This window comes from Mastomys coucha, unplaced genomic scaffold (genome assembly GCF_008632895.1).
Source record: "Mastomys coucha isolate ucsf_1 unplaced genomic scaffold, UCSF_Mcou_1 pScaffold5, whole genome shotgun sequence".
NCBI lineage: Eukaryota > Metazoa > Chordata > Mammalia > Rodentia > Muridae > Mastomys > Mastomys coucha.
Genome location: NW_022196911.1, coordinates 67,713,388 through 67,738,802, shown reverse-complemented (window position 1 = coordinate 67,738,802; position 25,415 = coordinate 67,713,388). Strand labels below are relative to the sequence as shown.

The following is a 25,415-nucleotide window of genomic DNA, read 5'->3' as shown; positions in this document are numbered from 1 at the left end:
TGGGATGTTGGTAAAGATAGCACTTTAAAGATGGTTGGGGCCTCGCCATCACCACCAGTCTAGCCTTCACAAGGCTGGTTATGATGGGGTGGAACTGGCTAAAGGAGAGAGAAGAAAAAGGGATGAGGGCATGGGACCCCCAAATGTAATTCACTGAGAACCAGGTTTTCAGGTTCAAAGTGCATCTAGATGTCTTCCTCTGGAGAGCACTCTTTACATCATGGGGTAGGCGATGACAAAATAGTTAAGTTCTGAATCGATCAGCTTTCTGTATTTCCTGTAAATTTCTCGTAGAGTCCTGTCCTCTTCATTTGTCTCGTATCGGTTTGTATAAATTCTCACCTGTGCCAATAAAGAAACATGTGCATGCACATACACACACACACACACATATACACACACACACACACATACACACACACACACACACACACACACACACACACACACACACACACGCACTGTGACTACATCACTTAGGATCTAGCAACCATCCAAATACATCTATACATACAAAATTAGTGGTAGAATCAGAAAAACCCCAAGCGAATTTCCCTTGCTATCTACAAGGGATTGATGCCAGGGCCCCCTTTGGATACCAAGATGCATGCATGGATGTTTGAGTCCTTTATGTAAAATGGAACAGTGCCTGCCAATTATCTCTGGGTTGCTTATAATGCCAGCTATAATTCAGATGTTAAGTTTTGGGAATAACATCAAAATCCTATATATCTTCAGTAAAGATGCGTTGTTGGCTAGATTCACAGATGTAGAACCCAAAGGAGACAGAGCAGAAGAGACTTGCAGATCATGTGGGTGGGACTGGTCCTCTCCCATGGACAGATTCAGGGGCAGTGCCTGTCTAATATCTGTCCCTGTCCCACTTTCCGACAGGCACCAGAGCAAAAGTGCCAAGTCTAGATGTCCCTGCTTTACCCCATGCAAGCAGCGGAGGGTCCTTACCTTCAGTGTGCGCAGGGAGCACTGCCCTTCTTCCTGGCTCTTCAGGATCCGCTCCACAAACTTAACATCCAGGAAAGCCCAGATTTTGAAGTAAAACAGCTTCCGACAGGCCAGGATGAGGAGATGCAGTTGTTCATCTAGAGACTCGTGGTTATTGTTGAACTCAAATGTTAACTTCTAGAAAAGCACAAGGGATTGGGGGTTGGGGTTGGAGACAGAGGTGCTGGGACAGCTCAGGGGAGGTTTCTTCCCATCCTGTGCTAAGTACTTATCACAGGAACCACAGGGCCACCTGTGTACTGCTGTGAGCCAGTGGCAAGGTAGGGAGCTGTCTGTCCCCAGCAAGGCGCCTCCTGGCTCAGGCATCACAGCTCTACACTAAGGATGAGGGAGTTTTTCTTGGTTGACCATGGCTTTCTCATCTGTGGTCTTGACAGTGTTGTGGGAGGCTTGAGAATATGCTTAGTAACATCTAGAACTTTGACAAAGAATTAAGGGAACATGTAGAAGCCCAGCCCAGAACAGGCAGTAGGCTTTCCTGTGAACAAGAGCTCCCGGGGTGTGTGTGTGTGTGTCAGACTTGCCATTCACCTGCAGAGTGTTCCGGAAGGTGGGCAGGAGCTCTGTCAGAGTAGGCCTCATGGACCAGTCTGGGTCACTGAAATAGCAGCTTCTCAGGCTGATGCTCCTGACTGGAATCTCCTGCAGCAAGATCCGGGCCAGGCGTTCATATTTCATCACCCGCTCGAAGAAGAAGTTCACCTTCAGGTTGCTGGCCTGCCTGGCTAGCTTGGCCCAGGACATACCCCAGACTACCTGACCGTGAGGGTCATGAACATGGCATTTGATGTTCATGGTCCGGAGGGTCCCAGCATTGTTCTCGCTCAAGGTCTCGAGCAGCTCGTCGGAGATACAGTTGTAGTTGAGGGTCAGGAATGCCAAGTTGTGGAATGTCGCCATGGCCTTGTTGAACTGCGAGCTGCCGTAGACAGCCAGGTGATGGCTGAAGAAGTCTTCGATGTTGAGCTCTGAGGCCAAGTTCTCATTCCGCATGTAGCTCAGGGAGTTGAGGATGTGGCAGCCTTGCTCCACTGTCAGCCGGGCTCCTTTCAGGCTGAGATGGTCCAGGTGTTTGCCCATTTTCTTTAAGAAAAAACTCAGGCTCTTGATGAGTGAACCCCTTATGCTATTTCTCCAGACCAGCCGATCCAGCTCCAGGTGCTGGATGGAGAGGGACCGCAGGCGGTTGTTACTCTTGCCCAGGCACGACAGGAGGCCTCGCATGGTGACCTGGAACTTCTTGGTCAAGACAGCATTGTAAGGGTTCAGGAACTTGATTTCTAAGTGTTCCAGGTATCGGCCAAATTTCTTAACGTACCAGAGTGCTGACTCGAATTCAGATGCGTGTACCCTGGATGGCCTTCCGCTGAATGTGATGGTCCTATATCGCCAGAGGTCAGCTGAGTACATAATCTGGTTCCACTTTCTGCAGACCAGGGCAGCTCTGGACCTGTCCCTGTCTCCTAGCCACCAGAAAACACGTCGCAGGCACACATCTGGCAGAGTGGCCCAGCAGCTCTGCTCTTGGGGCTGGGTCACTTCACTGTCTTCATCCATCAAAGTACCCGGATGTACATGCAGGGTAGTGGTGTGGTGAGCAGGGCTTCCCAAAATGGGGAAAGAATACAATCACGTGTTCTCTGTGAGGGGTTAAAAAGGAAGACTTGTTACCTGCCAGGTAGAAATCAAACCCAAATTGAACAAACTTTCGCTGCCTTTACTGTACTGTATCAGGCACTTCACCAGATGTAAGTTGTTCACTGGTGAATACAGGATACACCCCACACCTGTGAAGATGGCATAGTTCATCTAGGGACACAGACCAGTATCCAATTTAAGCATAGTGAGAAGCGGCCTATGGTGGCATATTTCTGTAATCCCAGGACTCAGGAGGCTGAGGCAGAAGGCATACAAGCTCAAAGCTAGCTTAGGCTACACAGTGAGTCCCAGTCATCCTGGACTATGTAACAAGATCCTGTCTCAAAGAAAACACCAAGGAGTGTTAGCATGTCGAGAGAAGTGAGGAGGTCCAGGCATGCTCACAAAGCTGTGGGGATAGCACAAATAAGCAACTAGTTTCCATGTAAGGGGAAAGTGACTAGGGCTTCTCAGAGGAGGTGATGGATGAACTAAATTTTGTAGGATGAATAGGATCTGCAAGGCAGCCCAGGCTGGCCTAGTGGTCGAGGAGAAGCTGATTATATTACAGGTGGAATATAATATAGAGCCCAGAAGTGTGAATTCATGGGATGTGCTCACACTGCTGGGGAGAACAAGTGCTTGCACACCTTGAACTTGCAAAAACTGTTTAACAAACTAAACCAACCTTCCCCCCACCAAAAAAAACTTTGATATGGACAAACTGTCCCAGGTTATGAGCCTCTACTGGGGATAGCATGGATCGAGAGGCAAGAAGTTAATCAGGAAAAATGAAAACAGTTAAAAAGCCAAATCAAGAGCTGGGATATAGCTTGGCAATAGAGTGCTTGTCCAGCACACCCTAGCTTAGAGTTTAATCCCTAGCACTGCATAAACTGGGCATGGGGTGCTTCCCAGAACAGTGTGTGTGTGTGTGTGTGTGTGTGTGTGTGTGTGTGTGTGGTATAGGTTTTCACCTTCTAACTTGTTGGAGACAGGATCTCATTTGCCATTAGTGCAAGAGCTCCCGAGCTCTCTTCTGTTTACACCTCCCCTCGTGTTGTAGGATAGCCAGGATTATAGCTGCAACTTTCTATAGGTCCTGGGGATTCGAACTAATGTCCTCTCACCTCCAGGGCAAGTGCTTTACCTCTTGAGCCTCTTGCCCCCTGAGTTTGAGGATTTTTTGTTTTTCTCTGTGTGTTTTTGTTTTTCTCTGTTTTTGTTTTTGTTTTTGTTTGCAAGGATCCTCCAAATAAATGAGAATAGCACTTTCACTGACAGGAGGCAATGGGACTTAGTGGCTATTGTGATCTTAGTAAAATTTTTTGTGTCTAAGTGTCTAGTCTGACCATAGGAATAGTAATTCCTTTCTCCTAATTTTGGGAAATTAAAACGAGCTGATCCAGGGAATACACTTTGGAGGTAGAAAGTGCTCTGTAAGAGCAAGCTGCTATTAGTAAGGTACTTCTGCATTTTCCTTATGAAGATGAAAACACCCACATTTTGCAAAAAGAGAATCTAGGGGTGTTAGGAGCTTAATGGAGTTTCCTAGTGAGATGGTGTTCTAAGTGTATGGGGTGTGGGATCCGAACCCATGCTAGTAATCCCAAACCTGGGCTTGGTCCACCATAATATGACACAGCTGCCAACCAGCGAGGGAAACTTAAGGCTGTCCCGTCACCAGGGCGGCACGCCCCTCCCACGCGGGCCTAGCGGATGCGCGGGGCCACCACTGCCCTCCGGGTGCGTGGGTGCCTCGGGCCACCCGTTACCGGCTCGCTGCGCCCGGCTCGGGCTACAGGGACGCCGAGCGCGCCTGCCCCTCCGCCTGCGTTGCTGCTCCCACGCCGACTCCGAGAGCATCAGGGGAGGAGCCCTGGGCTCGCCTGGGCCAAGCCCGCCGCCGCCTTTGTGACGCGCAGCCACCCACTGGCTCTGCTAGCGCCTGCTGAGTCCCAAACCCGGAGTTGCCAGATCCATTGAAGGTGAAGGAAGAGGGCGCTGCACAGACCCACCGGGAAAGCACGCAGGGCAGGCAGAGGCGGGAGACTGGAAGTAGGCGCACCTGGAGAGGATCCCCAGGCGCTCTACCCAGTCCTCTATGCATAGCAGCGTAGAGGTCTGAACCTGACTCTGTGTTCAGGTCGGTTCCCTCCAGTTTTGACCTCCGGGAGCTTTGAGCCCAGGTGAGGACTCCTCCCATCCTCATGCTAGCCATGGGCCTCCACTCTCCTATCCTCAGATTAAGGTAACACCTCACCCCCCCAAAGGGTGGGCGACATAGCTTGAACCTAACAAAACCTGAGGTCAGTTCCCCTTTCCAGCTTTCAGAAGGTGGTACACACATAACCCTTGGCCCTTCCCTACCCGGGTGGGTAACCTTTATGCTGATGCCTAGGGCTAAAAGTTTAATATTGTATCTGTCATCAGAGAAGCTGCCCCAGCCACTTACTTTACTGCTAAACCTCATCTGCACACCCCCTCCCCAGCTACCCCTGAGAGGGGGAGCTTCACCTTGCCACCTTCCCCATCACCGACTTGAAAAACACAGCTCTAAGGAGATGCAGAGATAGTTTATTTTGGAGCCAAATGAGTGATCATGGTCCAGAAATACAGATTGAGTTTGCTTCAGATATCTGTGTTCTGACCTTGGTAAACAATTTCTGTGAAGTTTTGAAATAACCGAACAAAGAAAGTCACTTTACAAATTCTGGTGATACCACAGGTAGGCAGTTATAGCAAAGCGGGGAGACCTTGCTATAGGCCCCAGATGCACATGTGATGACTTTCTTAGCAGTTGGGATCTGCTCACATGTTCCAAAACTTTACCTAGGAGTCACAGGATGTTAGGTCACGCACAGATGTGGGCAATTAGCAGCATTTTAAGGTAGCTCAAGATGGCCCTGCATCATGCTAAACTCCCCACAACCATTGCCCTTCTAACAATCAGCCTTTTTAGAATACTCAGTACAAAGACTTTCTGGGAACTTTAACTCTCCCTGCCCTGCCCTGCCCTGTCCTCCCCTTCCTTTCCCTTCCCTTCTCTTTCCATTTTCCCCTCCCTCCTTCCCTCCTTCCTTTCTTTTCTTCATCTCCCCCTGCAGGCCTCATATTCCTAACCTGTCTTATCTGGAAGCACCAATGAGGAAGGTAAAGAAAAAGGTCAGGGAGAAACTTAGGATAAAGCAGGGGTCTCTTGAGCAACCAAGCCAGCAGTTGGGCCTAGGTGCTTAGAGGTTCAGTGCAGGAAGCGAAAGCCTTTTCTTTTCTCCGGGTCACCTGTCGTTCAGAAGAGGGAAAAGGCATCTTCTGCCCAGAGATGAAAGCCTGTCTCTTTTCCTCCATAAAGACCACCCAAAGTGCTAAGTGTGACAGCTGAGTACCCTCACCTGAGCCCAACATGATACATCCCTCCCAAGGCCCAGGGGACATGGTGGAGTGCTATCAGATGCTCTCTTCTGGATTCAGATGGCCGTGGCTGTTGCAAATGGGCACACATCAGCTGTGGTTACTGATGGCACAAGGCCTGGATAAGCACGTGCGTGCTAGCATGTATGCGTGCACACACAAGCAGCCCTCAAACATGGACTCAAGATGTGAAAGCAGGGAGCTGTTGGGAAGAAAGGGGGTTCGTAGGAGTGGGTTGGGGCAGCAGAAGGCAGTGGGGATAAGTATGATTACAATACATTGTGAGTATGTATGAAACAGTTAGAAATTAAAGGGGGGATGGAATTCGGTTACTGAGACTGGTAAAGAAAACAAAGCTGTGACCACTAGGAAAGGAAGCTGGGGAAGCTAGGGTGAACTGGGAAGCAAGTGTGAACTGGCACTCTTCGATCTTCAGAATCCAGCTGGCCCTCCTCACTCGAGTTTCTTTTGACGAGCTAACCTCAGGCACTTCTCCTAAAGAAATGAAAACAGATGTTAAAAAGCTTCACGTGGGAGGCAAGTTATGAAGCTGTTTCCTGGTGTTCCTGTCATTGGTCCTCCCCATCAACAGGGGCTGTCAAAGGCAGGCCTCTTTAGAACACTACACCAGCACTTTACCAAGGCCGCATCCCTCCAGTTCTGCTGGTTTCTGAACCACTGCCTCTGGGTGTTGCTGTCCCTTGTTCTGAACCATGGGGTGGTGGTGCTCTGTGACTGAGATTGAGATGGGACTGCATAGAAGAGGCTCTGAGCAGGGAGGGTGACTGGAGACTTGGGGTAGCACCTAATGGAGGTGGGCGGGCATCACGGGTCAATGGAGAGAAACTCATGTACATCTTCTGTGTAGCCACTGCAACTAGCGAGCCGTGTTATTTACTTGGTTAGTGCCAGGGCTCAGAACTAAGGGATGGAGGGATGTGTATATCAATACTCCCAAATGTTCATGTTTGCATGTGGGTATATCAGGGCTCATGGGTAAAATACAGATGACCCATTGACTTTAAACTTCAAAGAATCAACTTCAAAGTGACCCAAGGAATCACTGTGTGAGAAACAATGATCCTCCCTTCATAATAAGAGTCTGGGAGAGTCAAAGTAGCAAAACAGAAGCAAGGAGTTGAAGCAGCTTACAACCTTGTACAGTCTCTAGAGAAAAGGCAAAAATGGTTAGTGCTCCATTTGGTACATGTGGTTTTTATAGTTCTCAAGTGTGAAAAACTTCTGCCTACCTTTTTCCATAGGTTCCCCAGGAGGTGGTGGTGGTGATGGTGGTGGTGGTGGTGGTGGTAATAGTGGTGATGGTGGTGGTGGTGATAGTGGTGGTGGTGGTGGTGGAGGTGATGGTCATGGTGGTGGTGGTTTGAGAGCCTCCTCTATCCTAGTGTGGGGGCTCAATTGTGCAACATTTCAACCCTGACATACACTAAGAAGCACCTGGGCAGATGCATGCTAGCTGCAAGCCGGAGAAGACAAGGGCAGAGTGTCTCCTGCTTACCTGGGATTCATTAATGAGCTCTAAATGTACTTTCACACTAAAACACATTTTCATACTGAAAATGGACCATAATGGTAAATTTCTTACACTTTCTGCAGACATACTTAGATTAAAACAATGGTCCCCATTTCTTTGAAATTCAAATTTGATTGGGCATATTGCATTTCTACTTGCTAAGTCTGACAAAGATGGAGAAAAGTGTGGAAGCACCCCACTCAGAATGAAATTAGTTCATTTTTATAAAACACAAATGCATAAATAAAATAGAAAAAAGATTCAGATCTCCTGTTTTGAAGGACTGCACCTCTGGGGCTGGGGTGGGGAAAGGCAACTGGCAGAGTGATGAATATTCTAAGATAACACACGGGCCACAGACTGTTCAGTCCTGGTTTGCTGATAGGGTTCATGTTGAGAAGACAAAGCTTTGAAAGGACACCCACAGGCTGCTGTGGTTCTCAGTGATGTGATTGGAGAAGACTAAGAGGGGAGAATTAGATTGTGTGCATGTGAGGCTGAAGTCTGAACCTAAGGCCTTCTGCCTGCATGATGGACAAATGTTTTACCCCTGAACCACTTACCTAGTCTTCCCTTCTCCGTGTATTTGTTTGTTTGTTTACTTAATTTTTGGCACAGGGTCTTACTATTTAACTTAGTTGGCCTTGAATTCACTATGTTAGCCTAGACTGTCCTCAAATTCAGGGTCCTCTTTTCTCAGCTTTCCTTTTTAAAAAATTGTGTGGTGTGCATATAACTCCATGCTCCCATATGTAAAGGCCAGAGATTGCCATCTTGGTATTTTTTTTCTTGATGTATCTCTGCCTAGTTTTGGGATAGGGTCTCTTGCTCATCTTAAACTCACCATTTTGTCTAGACTGGCTGGCCAGCGAGTCCCTAGGACCCATCTGTCTCTGTTCCCCGAGCACACTGAGGTTTCTAGAATGTGTCACCGTGCCTGGCTTTTTGCATGGTATCTGCAGACTTGAACTTGTATCCTCGGGCTTGCACAGCAAGCTCTTTAACCACTTGGCCATCCCTTTAGCCCCTGCCCTCCTCACCTTTCCTGAGTGCTGGGATTACAGGAATTCACCATTCCACCTGACTGACTGTGCTGCTTAACCTTGTTAACTTGACACAAACTATGGTCATCTGGGAAGAGGGACCTCGGATGAGAAAACTGTCTCTATCACACCGGCCTGTAGCAAATTCGTGGACATGGTTTTTTTTTTTTTTCTTTCTCGAGACAGGGTTTCTCTGTGTAGCCCTGGCTGTCCTGGAACTCACTCTGTAGACCAGGCTGGCCTCAAACTCAGAAATTCACCTGCCTCTGCCTCCCAAGTGCTGGGATTAAAGGCGTGTGCCACCACTGCCCGGCAGTGTGGCATGTTTTTGATAATTGCTGTGAGGAGGGACCAGTTTGTGGTGGGCAGTACCACTCACTGGTGGGTGGGTGGGCATGGGCACTATAAGAAAGCAGGCTGTGCAAGCCCTGAGGAAGAAGCAAGCCAGGAAGCAGCACTCCTTCATGACCTCTGCATCAGCTCCTACCACCAGCCTTCTGTCCTGACTTCCCCAAGCAGTAAGGTGAAATAAACTCATTCCTCTCCAAATGTCTTTAAAAAAAACAAACAATAATTTGGAACAATCATTTGGCAGAACGGTGGTAGTGAATGTCTTTAATCCCAATACTGGGGAGGCAGAGGCAGGTGGAGCTCTCTACATTCAACACCCACCTGGTCTATAAAGCAGAATTCCAGGACAGCCAGGGATACACAGAGAAACCCTGGTTTGGAAAAAATAAAAACAAGACCCCCAAACCAAACCAACCAAACAAACAAAAAAACCCCAAACTCAAACAAGACCTAAGCAACTAATGAAACAAACCAACTAAACCCCATAGCAAAAGAAGATTGCCTCGGATGGAAAATTGAGGATGAGAAGGCCAGCTCTGGGTATGCTAGAGGCAAGCCACCAGCCACCTTCACACCTGGAGCCAGGACCTGCTGCCTTATCTCCTCCTGGAAGCCCTGGGCTTCCATCATTCACACTATAGCCTTGGAGTATTGCCACAGGTAGGGTCTGATACAGATGCAGACACAGAGAGGAGATAGGCAGTTCTTCCTTCAAAGGTCATTCAGTGACTGGGAGGTTACACAAACCAGGTAGCCAGAGAGACTGCACAAGGACACACAGAAGCAGGAGGCAGAGCAGGAGCTGGCCAGCCACAACACTGGGAAGCTCCCCCCCCACCGCCCCAAGGCTGGGGTGCTTTAAGACACTGTGCAGCAGGTTCTTTGGCCAGGAGAGAAGGCAGTTAGGGATACAGGGAGAACAAGGTACCTGGTGCTCATTTAGAATGGGCAAGGGAAGTAAGATTCGGCACTGACAACAGTTCTGGAGAATGTCATAGGCCGTCTCATCTCCTTTAGGAAGAGTAGCCCTCTGCTGGAGCCCAGACTTCAAAGGCAGATCCACAGTGTCATTTGAGTCCTTTGTCTCTCGCTTTGTTGAACTGTTTCTAATTTTTGTCTTTGGACGAACATCTTTACTCACTGTGGATCTTCGATTTCCAGTCTCCATACATGAAAGGGTTGAAGGAATGACTATTGTGCTTCTGTCCAGAATACGGGTCACAGTTGTTGGGGCTGAACATTGTTTCTGCAAATGTGAATAATGTGTGAAATTATTACTTCAGCTGTAATAGTTTGACAAGACAGCTGAGATCACCTGAAAGGCTTCCCCCTGGATAAAGGCTAGCAAGATGGCTCTGTGGGTAAGGGTGCTTGTTGTCAAGCCTGAAGACATGAATTTAAAGCCCAGAACTCAAACAGTAGAAAGAACCTATTCCTATAAGACCTTCACTCAGCAAAAACCCACAGACACGCACACAGACACACACACACACGCACACAGACACACACATACACACACAGACACAGACACTGACACACACACAGACACACACACACACACACAGACACAGACACTGACACACACAGACACAGACACACACACATACACAGACACAGACACTGACACACACACAGACACAGACACAGACACACAGACACAGACACAGACACACACAGACACTGACACACACACACACACAGACACATACACACACAGACACAGACACACAGACACACACAGACACACAGATACACAGACACACAGATACAGACAGACACATAGATACAGACACAGACACAAACACAGACACACTACACACACAGACACAAACACAGACACAAACACACACAGACACAGACACTGACACACAGACACACATAGACACAGGCACACACAGACACACAGACACAGACACACAGACACACAGACACTAACACTGACACACACAGACAGACACATACAGACACACACAGACACAGACACAGACACACAGACACACAGACACACATACACAGACACACAGACACACAGACACAGATACACAGAGTAAATACATTTTTTTTAAATGCTGGGTAATATAAGGCAGACATTCAATTTTACAGCTAACTTTGCTAGAAGAAAGAAGTCCCATGTTCCATGGATGGAAGTTTGGATACATCCTTCTAAAATCCAGGTTTTGGGGGGCCAGATCAGGGGGATGGGGAGTTGTCAGAGCTGCTCCTTGATGGGCTAGGCAAAAATGAAAGCCAGTTATACAAATCTGCCCAAAGGAAACCTTGGAGCAAAGCAAAACAAATAAATGAAATAATGAACATCAGAACCTTTGATAACTGTGCTTTGCAAAATGTATCCAGAACCTTGCTTTTTAGAGTATGAACTGGCTCATGGCACAGTTAGAGAGTGGGTAATTGCTACTCACCATATGGGAGGCATACTTATTTTCTGGAATCATTTGTTTGCAAATATCACAACGGGTTTTTCTTCTAGGAGATGATACAATTTTCTTTCCTGAGTAAACAAACGTCACAAATGACTGCCCTTGACAATGGCTAGCCGGTCTTTCCCCTGGTTTCTCCCAGGGCCTGTACTCCTGAGCATTCCTAGGCTGGCCTGGTCTTAGGTTTGCTATGCTGTTAGCTGCCTTAGCCACACAGGAAAGGCTTACTGGACGACCGTCTGTATTACAGCGGTACTCAGGGCAGAAGATGACCCAGATGGAGAGACATCTTCCCGGAGCACAACTGTTTTTTAATCAATTGAAAGGGCCTGTACATAGTTGCCCAGTCTGCCTAATTGACCAAATCTACCCCGTTCCCAGCTCTGCAATTCAACCAGGTGTTATAACATCGTAGTGTTAAAGTTGTGTTGTATTGAAGCTGTCAATGAACTTGTGTGGGAGCCCACGCACAATGTAGTGAAGGAAAAGTACAGAAATCTCATACTTCCTGCATTTCCTCCAGCCAATGTTGACCTTGGGTAGAGCGTTGACCTGGTGGGACTTAGACTAAGGGGTTTCACAGTTTCTCTGCATGTTATCACATTAAAACAACCAATGAAGTCCACGAAAGATGTGTCATATTGACACATCTGTACTCTTGGCAAACTCTCCTATAAAGAGGTCATTGAATTGGGTCAACAACAGACAAGAAAGAGGTCAGTGGTAGAGCATGCGTGAGGCTCTAGGTTCAAATCACTGGTATTGGAACTGGAGATAGAGATGGGAGGAGGGGAGGAGGAGGAAGGGGAGTAAGGGAAGGGAGTCAGGGAAGGAGGAGGGGGGAGTAAGGGAGAGGGAGGCAGAAAGTGGGAGGGGGAGAGAGGGAAAGGAAGAGAAGAGGGAGGAGGAGGTGATATTGGAAAACTGATCTACAAACCCTGTCTTGAAGCAGCAGCCTTCCATCTGGCCGTCGCTAATTGCTGTGGTTTGAATGAAAACACTCTGCCCTCCTTGTGAACTCATGTGTTTGAACACTGGACCTTAGCTACTAATGCTGTTTTGGAAAGTTGGGGCACCTTTATGAGGTAGAGCCTCCCTGGAAGAAGTCAGGTGCTAGGTGCAGGTTTCTTAGCCCAGCCCCATGGCTTGTGGCTCTCTGCTTCCTGACTGTGGGTTCAGGGATTCAGTGAAGAGTGCCTCATGCTCCTGTGGTCATGTCTTCCCCGACACATCAAGGCTGTTAAGGCCTCACACTGTGAGCCACAGTAAACCCATCCATCCTCAAGCTGCTTCTGCTTGTCTTTTTTTTTTTCCTTCTTCTAATTACAAAATGATAAAAACATGCAATAGCCTAGGATCTAGCTTAGTGCTGGAAGCTGGAATGTCCAGTCTTGTTTGTTTCCTGATCTCTCTGTGTGTTTTCACCTATAGGATGATTCAGGTCCACCTTACTAGGCAAGCATTATGTCTTTGGAATGTAATGAAAGACGTACATGTTTAGGATTCCCCGTGGCTTTCCCTCTTCAAGTGTGAGTTTTTACACACTCATCCCTGGCCTCTTGTTTTCCCTGAAAACAAGTCATTGAAGGCTACTGCAGACACTCAAGAAGGCTGCTCCAGTTTAGTGGAAATACACGGAATGGTCACTCTTTTCTCCTGTGCTGCCAAGGTTTCTACCTACACTCTGCCCAGGAGACCGTCTGGCCTTGGAAGCTGCCCTCTCCTTCTCCAACTTCTCCCTGCTGCTCACCTTCCTCCGGTCTGCCCTTTGCTCTCTGACACACATCTTTGTGCTGGGCCAGTACTCGGAGTGGGATGGGCTGGTTACAGTGTGGACAATGCTCTGTCCGGCTGCCACAATGGGACTCATGGACATCAAGATTGCTGAGTTGCACGGCCAGCTCACAGAACTTGCACTTGGCAGGGTGCTGTTGGCTCTCCTTGGTCTGTGGAAAGATGGAGGACATAGGCTCAACCTCCTAGGGAATTGAAGCCAATCAAAGAAAGTATTGGCAAGCATAAGAGGCAGAGTGTCCTTGGGGATTAGGAATTCCTTAGGCTCACTGTTCCAGTTTGCTTTCTGTTGCTGCGATAAACATCATGACCAAAAACAACTTGGGGAGAAAAGGGTTTATTTCATTTTATACTTCAACACCACAGTCTATCATTGAGGGAAGCCAGGACAGGAACTCAAGGAAGGAACCCGGAGGCAGGAATTGAAGCAGAGACCATGGCGGAATATTGCTTACCAGCTTGTTTGGCTTGCTTTCTTTACAATCCAGGACCACCTAGCACAGTGGGCTGGGATTTCTCACATCAGTCATTAATCAGGAAATTGCCTATAGACACACCCACAAGCCAATCTGATGGAATTCTTCAACTGAGATTCCCTCCTCTTAGGTGACCACAGCCCGTCAAGTTAACAAAACTAACTCATGGATGGTGGAAATCTCCCATCAAGCATGTATGTATGCATGTATGCATATATGCAAGTATGTACATATGCATATGAATCTGCATCTCTGGGGTGGGATGGTTCTCCATCATTCTAGCTATTCAGGTGGGGAGGTAGTGGTTATGGTGGGATTTTTTTATGACTAGCTTCTTCTCTCTGTCATTTTCCCAGGTTATCCTGTTTGCCTATAGAGGAGAATTCACTCCAACTTCAGCAAGGGAGAGCTTGCACATTCTGCTGACATAGTCCAGACTACTCAAACTGTTCTGGCTAGTTTTACATCAACTTGACTGAAGCTAGAGTTATCTGAAAGGAGGGAACCTCAACTGAAAAGATGCCTCCCTAAGATCTGGCTGTAAGATATTTCCTTACATAGTGATTGATTGGGGAAGGGCCTATCCCATCCCTGAGCTGGTAGTCCTGGGTTCTATAAGGAAAAGCAGGCTGAACAAGTCATGGGGTGGGGCAGGGGAGCAAGCCAATAATCAGCACACTTCCATGGCCTCTGTATCAGCTCCTGCCTCTAGGTTCCTGCTCTCTTTGAGTTCCTGTTTTGACATCCTTTGAGGATGAACAGTGTAATATAGAAGTGTGAGCCAAATAAACCTTTTCCTCCCCAAGTTGCTTTCATGGAGTTTCATCAAAGCAGTAACCATAACTAGGATACAAACACAAGTACAGAGAGATGTGGGTTCAGCCCCAGCCCCTGGCCTCTCCTTATATCAGTGGTGCTAGCTGTGCTTCAGACTTTGGTCCATGACATCCTAGAGGGCAGAGACCAAAAGTGGCTGCTCCAGTTTTCCTCTTGTGCCCAGCCTAGGGCTCAAGAAGTGTTTGTTGGATCAGCTTGAATCTAAATGGTTGCCTGAGCTTGATTCTCAGAAAGAGACTGACTCAAAAAGGTAGGGAAGAAGACTGAGTTGGGCCCTCCTGCCTCCTCCTCAGAAGTCTCTGAAGAACAGTTAGCCTTTCTTGAAATGGATCCTTGGTTCCGCCAGACCCATAGTCTTAGAGTCACAAATAGAAAGGGAGAAACTGGGGACAGCACAAACAAAAATGGAGGCCAAACATGGAGGGGCTAAATAACTTACCCACCAGGCCAGGGAAGGCTGGGCTACAGTTGCTGACCCCCTAGGCCTCTGTCCCACCTGTCCACCTGCTCACCTGCTGATGCACAGCTTCCATATGCTCCTTCATCTTTGACTTTGGGATGGGCTCCTCACATTTCGGGCAAAGGACCAGGAAGCGCAGGCAGTGGGCCTCGTGGAGCGTGAAGTGGAGAGAGGCCACATTTCTTTTGCTTCAGGATGAAGTAGGGGAGAAAGAAAGGCACAGTGCCTCAGTATAAAGCATGAAGCCTTGTTGCATACCTGGGATCAGCTCTTTCCAGGCCTGCAGCAGGGAAAAAACAGTGGTGCTGATGATGCGCTCCTGCCCTGCCAATGCTGGTGAAACAGGAAAAACTCACTTTCATAAAATAAGTGTGAGGGCAGTTTGCGAAGTACCACCCTGCCAGGAGAGTTGGAGGAAGATGTTACCAGGGCAACAGGCATCTTTCAAGAGTGATGATAGATTTTATGTTCTAGATTGTAGGATGGTTTCACAAATAAGTGCCATGGGTCAAGATGTGTCCTTCAAACATGTACAAGTTAGCTAGGGTGAGGTTAGCTTGGCGCAGGTGAGATGGTTAAGATAGGACGATCACTATTAAGGCCTACCTATGTTAAAGATCAGCCTGGGCAAACTTAGTGATACCCTGTGTCAAACGGAAAAGGAAAAATAAAACTGGGGACAATGCAACTCAGAGTGCTTGGCTGCTCTGTGCAACGCTCAGTGCCCAGAACCACTCCCCAGCATCCCCCACATCCACCCCCACAGAGAGGGGGAGGCAGAGGTAAAGTTTTATCCTTTTCCAGTTATCTCCTAGAAAGGCCGTCATGAGGACAACCAAGCACAGCAGTAGGCATTACAACCCTGCCCTGACCACACTCCAGAACCTCCAAGGGTCTCCCGACTCTCAAGAGCAGAAGTCCATCTACCCAGCTGTCTCTACTCCCTGGGCTACCCAGGGAGCAGCTGAAATCCAGTGGAGTCTCTCACTTGCAGGGCAGGGTGTCCTCTTCTGACACGCTCATCACCAGGAATGCTGCCTGCCCATTCCACCTGCTCATGCTGATGGCAGTGCAGGAGAAAGTAAGCAGGCTATATCCCTAAAGGACCAGTTGTTGAGGGGAAGTGCCCTTGGGGCCCCGTGATCTGGCTCATGGCCTCACTGCTGTTAGCCTGATCCAGCTGTCCCCACAGCTGCACAGAGGGACATCCCTTGCTCTGTTTGCCCTCTCTGTTCTGCCTGCCAGCACACTCCAGAGATCCTGAAAGGTGAAGTGGAACAAAGGTCCCTGGGGAGCTTTACCCCAGTTACTGCAACAGGTGGGGTCTGCTGAGAGACTAGCTCTCTTTCCTTGGAGGTGTGCCCCTGGCCTCCTGCTCTGTCCTCCATGTTCTACCTCCGAGCTCCTTTGTCAGGTGGAGGACAGGAATAACCCTGGAACATCTCTCAAAGGTTCCTCTCTTGCCGGGCAGTGGTGGCGCATGCCTTTAATCCCAGCAATTGGGGGGCAGAGGCAGGTGGACTTCTTAGTTCGAGGCTAGCCTGGTCTACAGAGTGAGTTCCAGGACACATAGCCAGGGCTATACAATGAAACCCTGTCTTGAAAAACCACACACACACACACACACACACACACACACATACACACACACACACACACACACACACGCACACGTGCACACGCACACGTGCACACGCACACACACACACACACACACATTCACACAAGTTTCCCCTCACAGATGGGTGGAAAGACCATGCTGCTGGGGCCCCACACTAGCTCTGACAGGAATAGCCTGCTAGGGACCAGTCCCTCCTTACTTCATGGCTGACTAGCCAGCCTGAATCACCCGTGCTAAGGGGGAACAGTGACTCTACCTAGAGATTTGGAACCTCTTCACTCCAGAGGTTCCAGTCCCCTTTGACATCCTCCTCTTCACTTCAGAATTTGTTTGCTTTGCTCTCTGGCCCTCTCTCTGGCCAGCCCTGGAGAAAATGCCTTCTTACCAGTTCCTGCACACTTGGAAGTCATCCTCCATGGTCAGCTTCCTGGAGTACTTCTGTAGAGTTTCAGTTTCTTTGCACACAAGAAAACAGAACTGAAAGTGTTTTCCCAGCCTGACTCATAGCGGAAGGGAGGGAGGAGACTTTCAGAATTCTCAGCCCAGGGGCGGTTCCCAGATCCTAGCAGCTCAACACTCCCAGAAGGCCATTCTGCAGTGTACGCTAGTCTTTTGCCATGCCTCTTATCCTGTGTTGCCTCTGTGCTACTGTGACTGTGACCTGCAGGGTGGGGGTTAGCTGTCAGGTTTCCTCTGGGCAGCACAACAGCTCCTCTCTTCCTCCCCTTCCCTCCCTGACTGGCTTTGCTTCCATCTGGGTTCCCTCCCCGTTCTCAGCCTGTGCAGTGACTCTTCCACTCTGCTTCTGTCTGGTCTCTCCTTTGATGCTAAGCTTGAGTCTGCTCCCTGAAGAAGCAGCTCCCGCATGCCCTGTACCCTGTGTGGATTCCAGTTTGTGGTGACTTTGAAAAGAAAGTCTGAGGAACTGAGCAGGGGGTTCGGAGTGCTGGATGCTCAGGCTGCAGGATTTGGGGCAAATCTTGGGAGTGGCCAGGGATAACTGTGTGTCTCCTGAGGTTGTCCTCTGCTGGGAAAAAAAAACCAAACAAAACAAACACACACAAACAATAATGGCAAACAGTAATGGAAGCCAAGGTGACAGGCACCGTGAAGAGGTCTTGCTATCCCATCCTCAGTTGGTAAAACCAAGGCATCCAAAGGGCCAAAATAACCTGCATACAAGTTCCTAGGCAATGTGGCCCAGGGTGTGACTCTTCTGCCACAGGCATGGAGCTGGGGGAGCTGCACTCAGATCCAGACAAGATAACTGGGAGCTGGAGTCATCTCAGCCTCCTGGATGCTGTCTCCTGGCTGACGGGGTTACACTGGGGCAACTTTAAGGTCCAGGTGCTCCTAGGAATTGCATGGGAAACTGCTGCTTGCTGTGTCAGTATAGATTTGTTCCCAGGAGGTGCCACAACCCCAGGAAGTTGCCCAGCAAGACTAGCTGACCTTATGAGGTTCAAAGAAAACAAATTCTGTTAAAGGCACCCCATGTCCAACATTATCACAGTGCATTCTGGAAGTCAGTGGCTATAGAACAATTTGCTGGCTTCCTGTGCTCATTTTCTTTTTTTCCCCACAGGAAAAATCAGGGCATCATTAGATGAATGAAAATGGCCAAAGGATTTTGGAGTAGAGGTAGTGGTATGGCACTTGCCTATCATGCATAAGGCTTTGGCGTTGGGATTTAACACACACATGCACACACACAGACACACACACACACACACACACAGACATACACAGACATACACACACCTATCACAACTTATATCTTGGTAACAACTGATCCATTCACAAATACAGCCATGCACTGAATAATGCTGTTTCTGTCAACAGTGCACCCGTACATAACTCAGTAGCCACATAAGATTACACCTGAAGGGCTGCAGAAGTCTTGTCGCTCAGTGATGCTACACACAGCAGTGAGTCACTTGTACTTGTGTGCCCTTGGTTTGGATGCAGGGTGCAGGAAAGCAGAGGTGTGTGTGAACATGATTATGTTGCACTACACACATATATTAAAATGCCAAATAAAAATTAAGAAACAAAAAAAAAATATAGCACACATTTAATACAGGGCTGGCTCAGCAGATAAAGGCACTTGCCATTAAACCTGACAGCCTGAGTTCAAACCTTGGGAGACACATGGTGGAAGGACAGAACCAGTTTCCCGGAGTTGTTTTTTGATCTCTATACACACAAATGTTTTGAATATTGTGTACTGTATTTGACAATCACAATAGACAGCTATGTTATTGGCTTGAGAACTTTACTATATTCCCTACTGTCATTATAGAATGCCTTCTCTTTACCTGTAAGCTAACTGTTAGGGCTGGGCAAGTTGCTAGTAGTATCGAACTTGCTTAGCCTACACAAGACCCTAGATTCAATCCTTAGTATGACTAAAAAAACAACAATAATAAAAAATCACAATGCTTTCTATCGACTACCCTGAAAGAAGAATTGGTTTGTTCTGAGCCAATTTGAATGACTGTTCCCCAATAACATGGTCCTCCAAGGATTCATGCCACCTTTTGAATGTGAATTCTCCTCTGTCTGAATACTGGTCCATTAGCTGACTGTGGTGTTTTAGGAGCTTGTGAAGCTTTCAGGGAGTGGGGCCTCGTTAGAGAAAACAGGTTAATGAGGGGTATGTCTTGGGGGTTTACAGGCTAACCCTGCTTAGCTCTGATCACTTTCTGCTCTCTGTGCCAGCTAACGGACAGCTGTTGCATGCCCGTTGCCACGCTTCCCCACCACGACAGATTAGTGTCCCTTTGTATGAGTTCCGTTCTACTTGTGGCAAAAATACTCTCCACTTAGAAGAGGAAAGGGGGCTGGAGAGATGGCTCAGCGGTTAAGAGCACTGACTGCTCTTCCGAAGGTCCTGAGTTCAAATCCCAGCAACCACATGGTGGCTTACAACCATCCGTAATAAGATCTGATGCCCTTTTCTGGTGTGTCTGAAGGCAGCTACAGTGTGCTTAGATATAATAAACAAATAAATAAATAAATAGAAGAGGAAAGGATGACTTGGGTTCATCATTTGAGGGTACAGTCCATCATGGTGGGGAAGGCATGGTGGTTGGAGCCTGAGGCCTTGGTCACACTGAGTCTGAGTGAGGAGGAAGCCAAGTCCTGGTGCTCAGCTCACTTTCTTATCAGTTCACCACAACCTGTGGGATGCTGCGGCCCCCATTCCCAGTTGCTCTCTCTGCCTCAGTCAAAGCTCTCTGGAAACAAATCCCCAGGCTTGTCTCCTTAGTGACTCCACCTCCAATCACAGCAACAAGATAACTATCTTCCCCTTCAAAATGGGGGTCAAAAGGAGATCTTCCTCTCTTAAGTTACAGGTGTATGTTTTATAGGTGTTCTGTTGCACCTGTAACCAAGGAAAAGTGTCTAGTTCTTGGTGGTCCTATTCAGAACACACGACACAAACCTATCATAGTCTCAAAGACTGAGGGCATGGTCATCAAACAGGTGAGCTACATAAAAGTGGACAAACCTTATACAGATCCAGGTGTTGCTTAAATCAAGCAAGAGGTCCCCAACAGGCCTGGGTTGCTATCTCATAGCCCCAGCCTTAAAGTTTAATGGAGTCCAGTGGTCTGTCAACCTACCATGCATTATAAGATTTTTGTTCAGTAACCATAAAAATTGTAACAGACGTTAAAATGACCGCCAAAGGGGCTTGAAACAGAACAACCCAGCCTGGCCTAGGCTTCATGACTCAGCACTTCATGTATCAAGATCACAATGTGACTGTGATTCTGTGCTGAAAGATGTTACAAAGAGATACTGTGACCCTCCCTTCAGCCATGAGACTGTCATCTTTTTTCCCCCCACTTACAAAATCAGTGTACTTAACAGGCATACAGGGGTCTTGAACTTGAAGCTGACCACCAAAGAAAGATGGAAAGGATCAACACATACCTATTAAAGGAAGTGACCTAGGGACAAAGACTCTGGGTAGTGAGTTTCCATCCCAGGAGACATCCAGACTACTTTCTTTCTTAAAATGGAGGCTTTTTTTTTTAAAGATTTATTATTATATCTAATATATAATATAATAATATTATATCTATGTACACTGTAGCTGTCTTCAGACACACCATCAAAGGGCGTCAGATCTCATTTCAGACTGTTGCAAGCCACCATGTGGTTGCTGGGATTTGAACTTAGGACCTTCGGAAGAGCAGTCAGTGCTCTTAACTACTGAGCCATCTCTCCAGCCATGGAGGCATCTTTAAGATCCCATTTTTCTTGGCTCAGACTTAATAAACCTGTCTCTGGGACAGAGAATGGAGGGGATCCATATTCCTTTCCTCCCAGGAAAAAAACAATTAGCCAGTATTGTCCTTAAATTTATATCTGTCTTTAGCCTTTTTCTCATGACTTTCTGTAAATTATAAGATAGCCTCAGACATGGAGAAGGGTTAGACTACTGAGTTCTCATTGGCCAAACTATAAATAAATCCAGATTCTTCTATTGATTTCTGTTAATTATTTTTTCAGTCAGGGTCTCTTAGAGCCCAGGCTAATGTCAACATCTTCTCAGTTTGAGGGTGGCCTTGAACTCCTGATCCTTTTACCCCTACCTCCTGAATGTGGAGATTAACAAGTATGCTCCTAACAAGGAAACTGTGTTATCAGTTGTTGAGGCTTGGTCTGTTGCTATGGAGGGTAATGCCAAATTCTGTACCTGAAGGTCTAGGCCTATGAGTGAATTCTCACATTTACCAACTTTTGTTGTACAAACCTTCATCCTTAATTTAAAACTATTGGTTAAATAAAATGGCTACAGCCAGTTATTGCAGGGATTAGAGGCAAGAGGGTTTTTGAGTTACCTGGTTGTGTGGGGTGGAAAGAAGAGAGAGAAGGAAGAGGAGAGAGGAGAAGGCACCAGGAGAGGTATAGTGGGTTTGGCCTAAGGTTGTTTGTATTCTAATGCTAAGTGCTGGCCTCCAAGATTAGGAGTCAGCATATAGCTTTTGGGAACTGGCCCCCAAGTTAATTCTAATTGGTGAATAAAGATACCAGCAGCCAATAGTTGTGGAGAAGAGACATAGTGGGAGTGTGTGTGTGTGGGGGTGGGTGTTATGTTTCCTGGGGCAGAGACCACAAGGAAGAAGGAGAGCCACCACTGTGAAAGAACCAAGAGAACATGGCCTAGAGGGCTGCTCAGCTGGGTCAAGAACAGTCAGGATGGAACATAGAAATTAGTAAATAGTAACTCAGAGTTGTCTGTAGGAAGTGGATTCTCACAATATGAAGGGCAATATCAAATCCACATGGTAGAGAAATTTTAATTGAATCTTTAGCTTTGGAAATGCTAATGAGGGACTGGAAAGATGGCTCAGAGGTTAAGAGCATTGACTGCTCTTCTGAAGGTCCTGAGTTCAAATCCCAGCAACCACATGGTGGCTCACAACCATCCATAATGTCTTCTGACGTCCTTTTCTGGTATGTCAAGACAGCTACAGTATACTTAGGTATAATAATAAATAAATCTTTAAAAAAAAGAATATGCTAATGAATGCAAAAGGGCATTGAGAGCATTAAGAACAAGGTCTGCACCTTTTTAATGAATGGATTAAAACTACTGTGGACAGAGAAGAAAATGCTCACAATCCAGTTGTGTTTGGACAAACAATTACAGGAGATTAAGAAAAACAAGATCTCCATTGCTGTGGCTATAAAGGATCAATTCATTCCCTAAGTCATGGTAACAAACATTTCCTCAGGAGAAATCCTTCTGCGATAGTAATAATTCTGGGAGGAATTGTTCTGTGAAATGTCGAAGATGTGGAAGAAATGGGTATATATTTCATGAATGTAGGTCATCCAAAGATATACGAAGGAATTCTTTGATTTCGGGAAAACTAAGGGGCTTCATGCAAGGCTCAACAAAAAACATGAGCCATTCATTTCCTGTCTGGTAAAGAAAGACATTTCTGAAAAACAATAAAAAATTCAAGGTCTAATAGGACAAACAGAAGTGCTCAAAACCCAATGAAATCGCTTAATGAAAATCAACCAGCAACTAAAGATAAAACAAGAGATCCTAAGGGTTCTGAAAAACATTGTGGCAGACTACTATAAATGCTAAGAGACCAAAGTTAAAATTACAGTTGGATGGAGTTGAGATTGAAGGATTAGTGGGGCAGATGTAACTTTAATATCACAAGATTCCTGGAATCCAGCTTGGCCACTTCAAAGAGTATTTATGTAGCTCCTAGGGATTGGGACATTGTCTCAGGCACAACAAAGTCTTAAATGGATTAAATGTATAGGACCAGAAGGTCAAACAGGAAAGTTAAGGCCATATGGGGCAGACAGAGAACTTATGGGGAAGAGATCTGTTGTAGAAATTTTTAACCCCAGCTCATGGTTCCTACCCTGTCTTTGATTATTTAGCTCCCAGATAAAACACACACAAACTTTATATTTACAATAAGCCTTCAACAGCATGGGAGCTGGGCAGATTTTTTTGTTATTAGAATGTATTTTTTATTGATAACCCTGAGTTATTATTTTATCTGGGCTGCTCTTAACTCTAGTTGGCCAGCCCTTAGGACCTTGCTTTCATGACTCATCACCCATGGCATCTTTCTCCTCCTTCCCCTTCTCCTAGTTCTCCTCTCACCCCAGCCTGGGAATCCTAAACCCCACCTATGTCTCTCCTGTCCAGCTATTGGCTGTTGGTATCTTTATTTATCAATCAGAAATAACTTGGATGTAGGGTCACTTGCAGTCTATATGCAGGCTCCAGGTCTTGGGGCCCACACTTAGCATTACAAAGACAGCAAGACCAAACCTCAACAGAGAACTATTGCAATAGTGGGAAATACAGATTAGCATTCTTCCAACTTTAGAGACAGGCCATAAAAGAGGAGGTATTTCTGATAAAAAAAAAAAAACCACACACACACAAAAGATGTTATTGGGGACAGTTGCAGACTGTCCAGGCTATTCATAGACAGAATATAGCAGAGATTAACTCTTCAACCTTGGTTGAGGGAGCCACTACTGATAAAGCACCAACAGCCTTACCATTAAGGTGGTTGACTGAACAACTTGTTTGGATTGAGCAATAGCCTGTAACAAAAGAAAAATTATAGATACTAGAACAGCTGGTCCAAGACCAGCTAGAGGCTCAACACATAGAAGAGTCCATCAGCCCTTGGAACTCTCCTAAATTTGTCATTAAAAAGAAATCTGGCAAACGGAAGATGTTGACAGATCTGAGAGCAATCAATAAAGTCATTCAGCCAATGGGCTCTTTACAGCCTGAAATCCCATTGCCTTCCTTTTTACCTAAGGAATGACCCATCATAGGGATTAATTTAAAGGATTGCTTTTTTACAATCCCTTTACAAGAGTAAGAGAGATTTGCCTTCATGGTGCTCACATTTAACAACTCTGAAACTGACTGGGACGTGTGTGTGTGTGTGTGTGTGTGTGTGGCTGGAGATACACACACACACACACACACACACACACACACACACACACACACACAATGCCTCCAGCTGCTGCTTCTAAAGACCTGTTTCTGGTCTTTCACCTTCAGAGCAGCTAGGTCACTTGGTCCAGACTTGCAGACTGTTCCAGCTGGGCCGTCACTGAAGCCCACTTTTTCTCAGTATGTAGAGACTGCACAACAAATACTACAACTAGCTTTTTAAAGACTAGCCATTTTTCTAATTTTCTTGTCCCCCCCCCAAAGGATTTTTTTTTTTTTGCCCCATTTCAGCAGAAAGCAATTATAAGCAATCCCAGCCCCTTAAATTGGGATTGATAGTTTTGGCCATTTTATGAGTTACAGATATGTTGTCATTTTAAGGGATGATTACAAATAATTATGGTCTTAGGGAGAAAATGAAATAAAAAGGTTAGATTCAGGTATTTCTTCTCTCTTTCCTTTCCTTTTCTCTATCTTCCTTGGGTAAGGGAAACAGTTGAAAAGAAAAAGGGGGGATATAGAAATTATAAGAAACTAGACAAATAGAGGTAGATTATTGAATCTAAAACAAAAAAAATTATAGTCATAGTCTTACATTGGTAGAGGTCTTTATATTTTGATGTAAAATTGAGGTTATATTTTGTTAATTGATACAGAATTTTGTATATTGATAAAGATTTAAGGTTTTCATTGGTATAAATTTTTGTATATTGATACAAAATTTAAGATTATTTTTGTTACAATATAACATATATGTTTCAACTCTTATATAGGTATTATGCTTATACAACTCATTTAAAAATACAAGGTTTAGGGCTGGTGAGATGGCTCAGCGGATAAGAGCACTGACTGCTCTTCTGAAGATCCTGAGTTCGGATCCCAGCAACCACATGGTGGCTCACAACCACCCGCAATGAGATCGGACACCCTCTTCTGGTTCGTCTGAAGGCAGCTGCAGTAAATTACACCAGAGCGAGCAGGGCTGGTGGAGGTCCTGAGTTCAACAGCAGCACACACATGATGGATCACAGCCATCTGTACAGCTACAGTGTATTCATACACATAAAATAAATAAAATCTTTAAAAAAACCCAACAAGGTTTAGTCCCAGTCTTTTTAATAGCTGCTATTACAAGCTGTTTAAGATAGTTAAGTAATTTAAGTTACTAGTCAGTTAAACTCATGGTCATATTAGATACTAGTGTAGATTACCACTGAAATATACATCCTGGGTTGTACAGATAACAGGTAGCTAGAGACAGGTAACATTTGCTTGTTCAGATGCTATTAGTAGATAGATGGTCTTTCAAAACCTCCAC

At 46.4% G+C, this 25,415-nt stretch overlaps 2 protein-coding genes and 1 long non-coding RNA gene across 8 annotated transcripts; 1 reads left to right on the top strand and 2 right to left on the bottom strand.

Annotated features, from left to right (window-relative positions):
• On the bottom strand, positions 1-4,562 carry Fbxo39 (F-box protein 39). Of its 3 annotated transcripts, none has more exons than XM_031352947.1 (4): positions 4,437-4,562; positions 1,555-2,663; positions 964-1,140; positions 1-342 (listed from the first exon to the last, which is right to left on the bottom strand). In XM_031352947.1, exons 2-4 carry the CDS (start codon positions 2,578-2,580, stop codon positions 214-216), a joined length of 1,332 nt encoding a protein of 443 aa, XP_031208807.1. In that variant the 5' UTR covers positions 2,581-2,663; positions 4,437-4,562; the 3' UTR covers positions 1-213. The 3 variants fall into 3 exon arrangements, with proteins under 3 accessions (XP_031208807.1, XP_031208806.1, XP_031208808.1); XM_031352946.1 differs by having other exon boundaries at positions 4,277-4,544; XM_031352948.1 differs by having other exon boundaries at positions 4,401-4,530.
• LOC116078029 lies at positions 4,292-24,888 on the top strand. Of its 3 annotated transcripts, XR_004113402.1 has the most exons (4): positions 4,292-4,850; positions 13,836-13,899; positions 14,062-14,245; positions 24,871-24,888. It is a non-coding gene; the product is annotated as an uncharacterized LOC116078029 (long non-coding RNA). The 3 variants fall into 3 exon arrangements; XR_004113400.1 differs by lacking the exon at positions 24,871-24,888 and having other exon boundaries at positions 4,293-4,850; positions 14,062-14,510; XR_004113401.1 differs by lacking the exons at positions 13,836-13,899; positions 24,871-24,888 and having other exon boundaries at positions 4,298-4,850; positions 14,062-14,510.
• Xaf1 (XIAP associated factor 1) lies at positions 5,222-17,139 on the bottom strand. 2 transcript variants are annotated; one of them, XM_031352950.1, is made up of 6 exons: positions 17,009-17,139; positions 15,055-15,190; positions 13,186-13,381; positions 11,418-11,506; positions 9,926-10,243; positions 5,222-6,567 (listed from the first exon to the last, which is right to left on the bottom strand). In XM_031352950.1, exons 1-6 carry the CDS (start codon positions 17,038-17,040, stop codon positions 6,526-6,528), a joined length of 813 nt encoding a protein of 270 aa, XP_031208810.1. In that variant the 5' UTR covers positions 17,041-17,139; the 3' UTR covers positions 5,222-6,525. The 2 variants fall into 2 exon arrangements, with proteins under 2 accessions (XP_031208810.1, XP_031208811.1); XM_031352951.1 differs by having other exon boundaries at positions 15,055-15,282; positions 17,009-17,081.
• Positions 24,889-25,415: the final 527 nt, after the last annotated feature.

Bases quoted from the DNA above. Each gene is read 5' to 3' on its own strand.
- Fbxo39 (XM_031352947.1), bottom strand. From the start codon at position 2,580: ATGGATGAAGACAGTGAAGTGACCCAGCCCCAAGAGCAGAGCTGCTGG. The intron at 1,141-1,554 runs GTGAATGGCAAG...GTGCTTTTCTAG, and splicing joins CCTTCCGGAACACTCTGCAG to AAGTTAACATTTGAGTTCAA. The intron at 343-963 runs GTAAGGACCCTC...TTATTGGCACAG, and splicing joins GCTCCCTGCGCACACTGAAG to GTGAGAATTTATACAAACCG.
- Xaf1 (XM_031352950.1), bottom strand. From the start codon at position 17,040: ATGGAGGATGACTTCCAAGTGTGCAGGAACTG. The intron at 13,382-15,054 runs GTGAGCAGGTGG...ATCTTTCCACAG, and splicing joins TGGAAGCTGTGCATCAGCAG to ACCAAGGAGAGCCAACAGCA. The intron at 11,507-13,185 runs GTGAGCAGCAGG...TTGTTTACTCAG, and splicing joins AAAGGGCAGACCGGAGGAAG to GAAAGAAAATTGTATCATCT.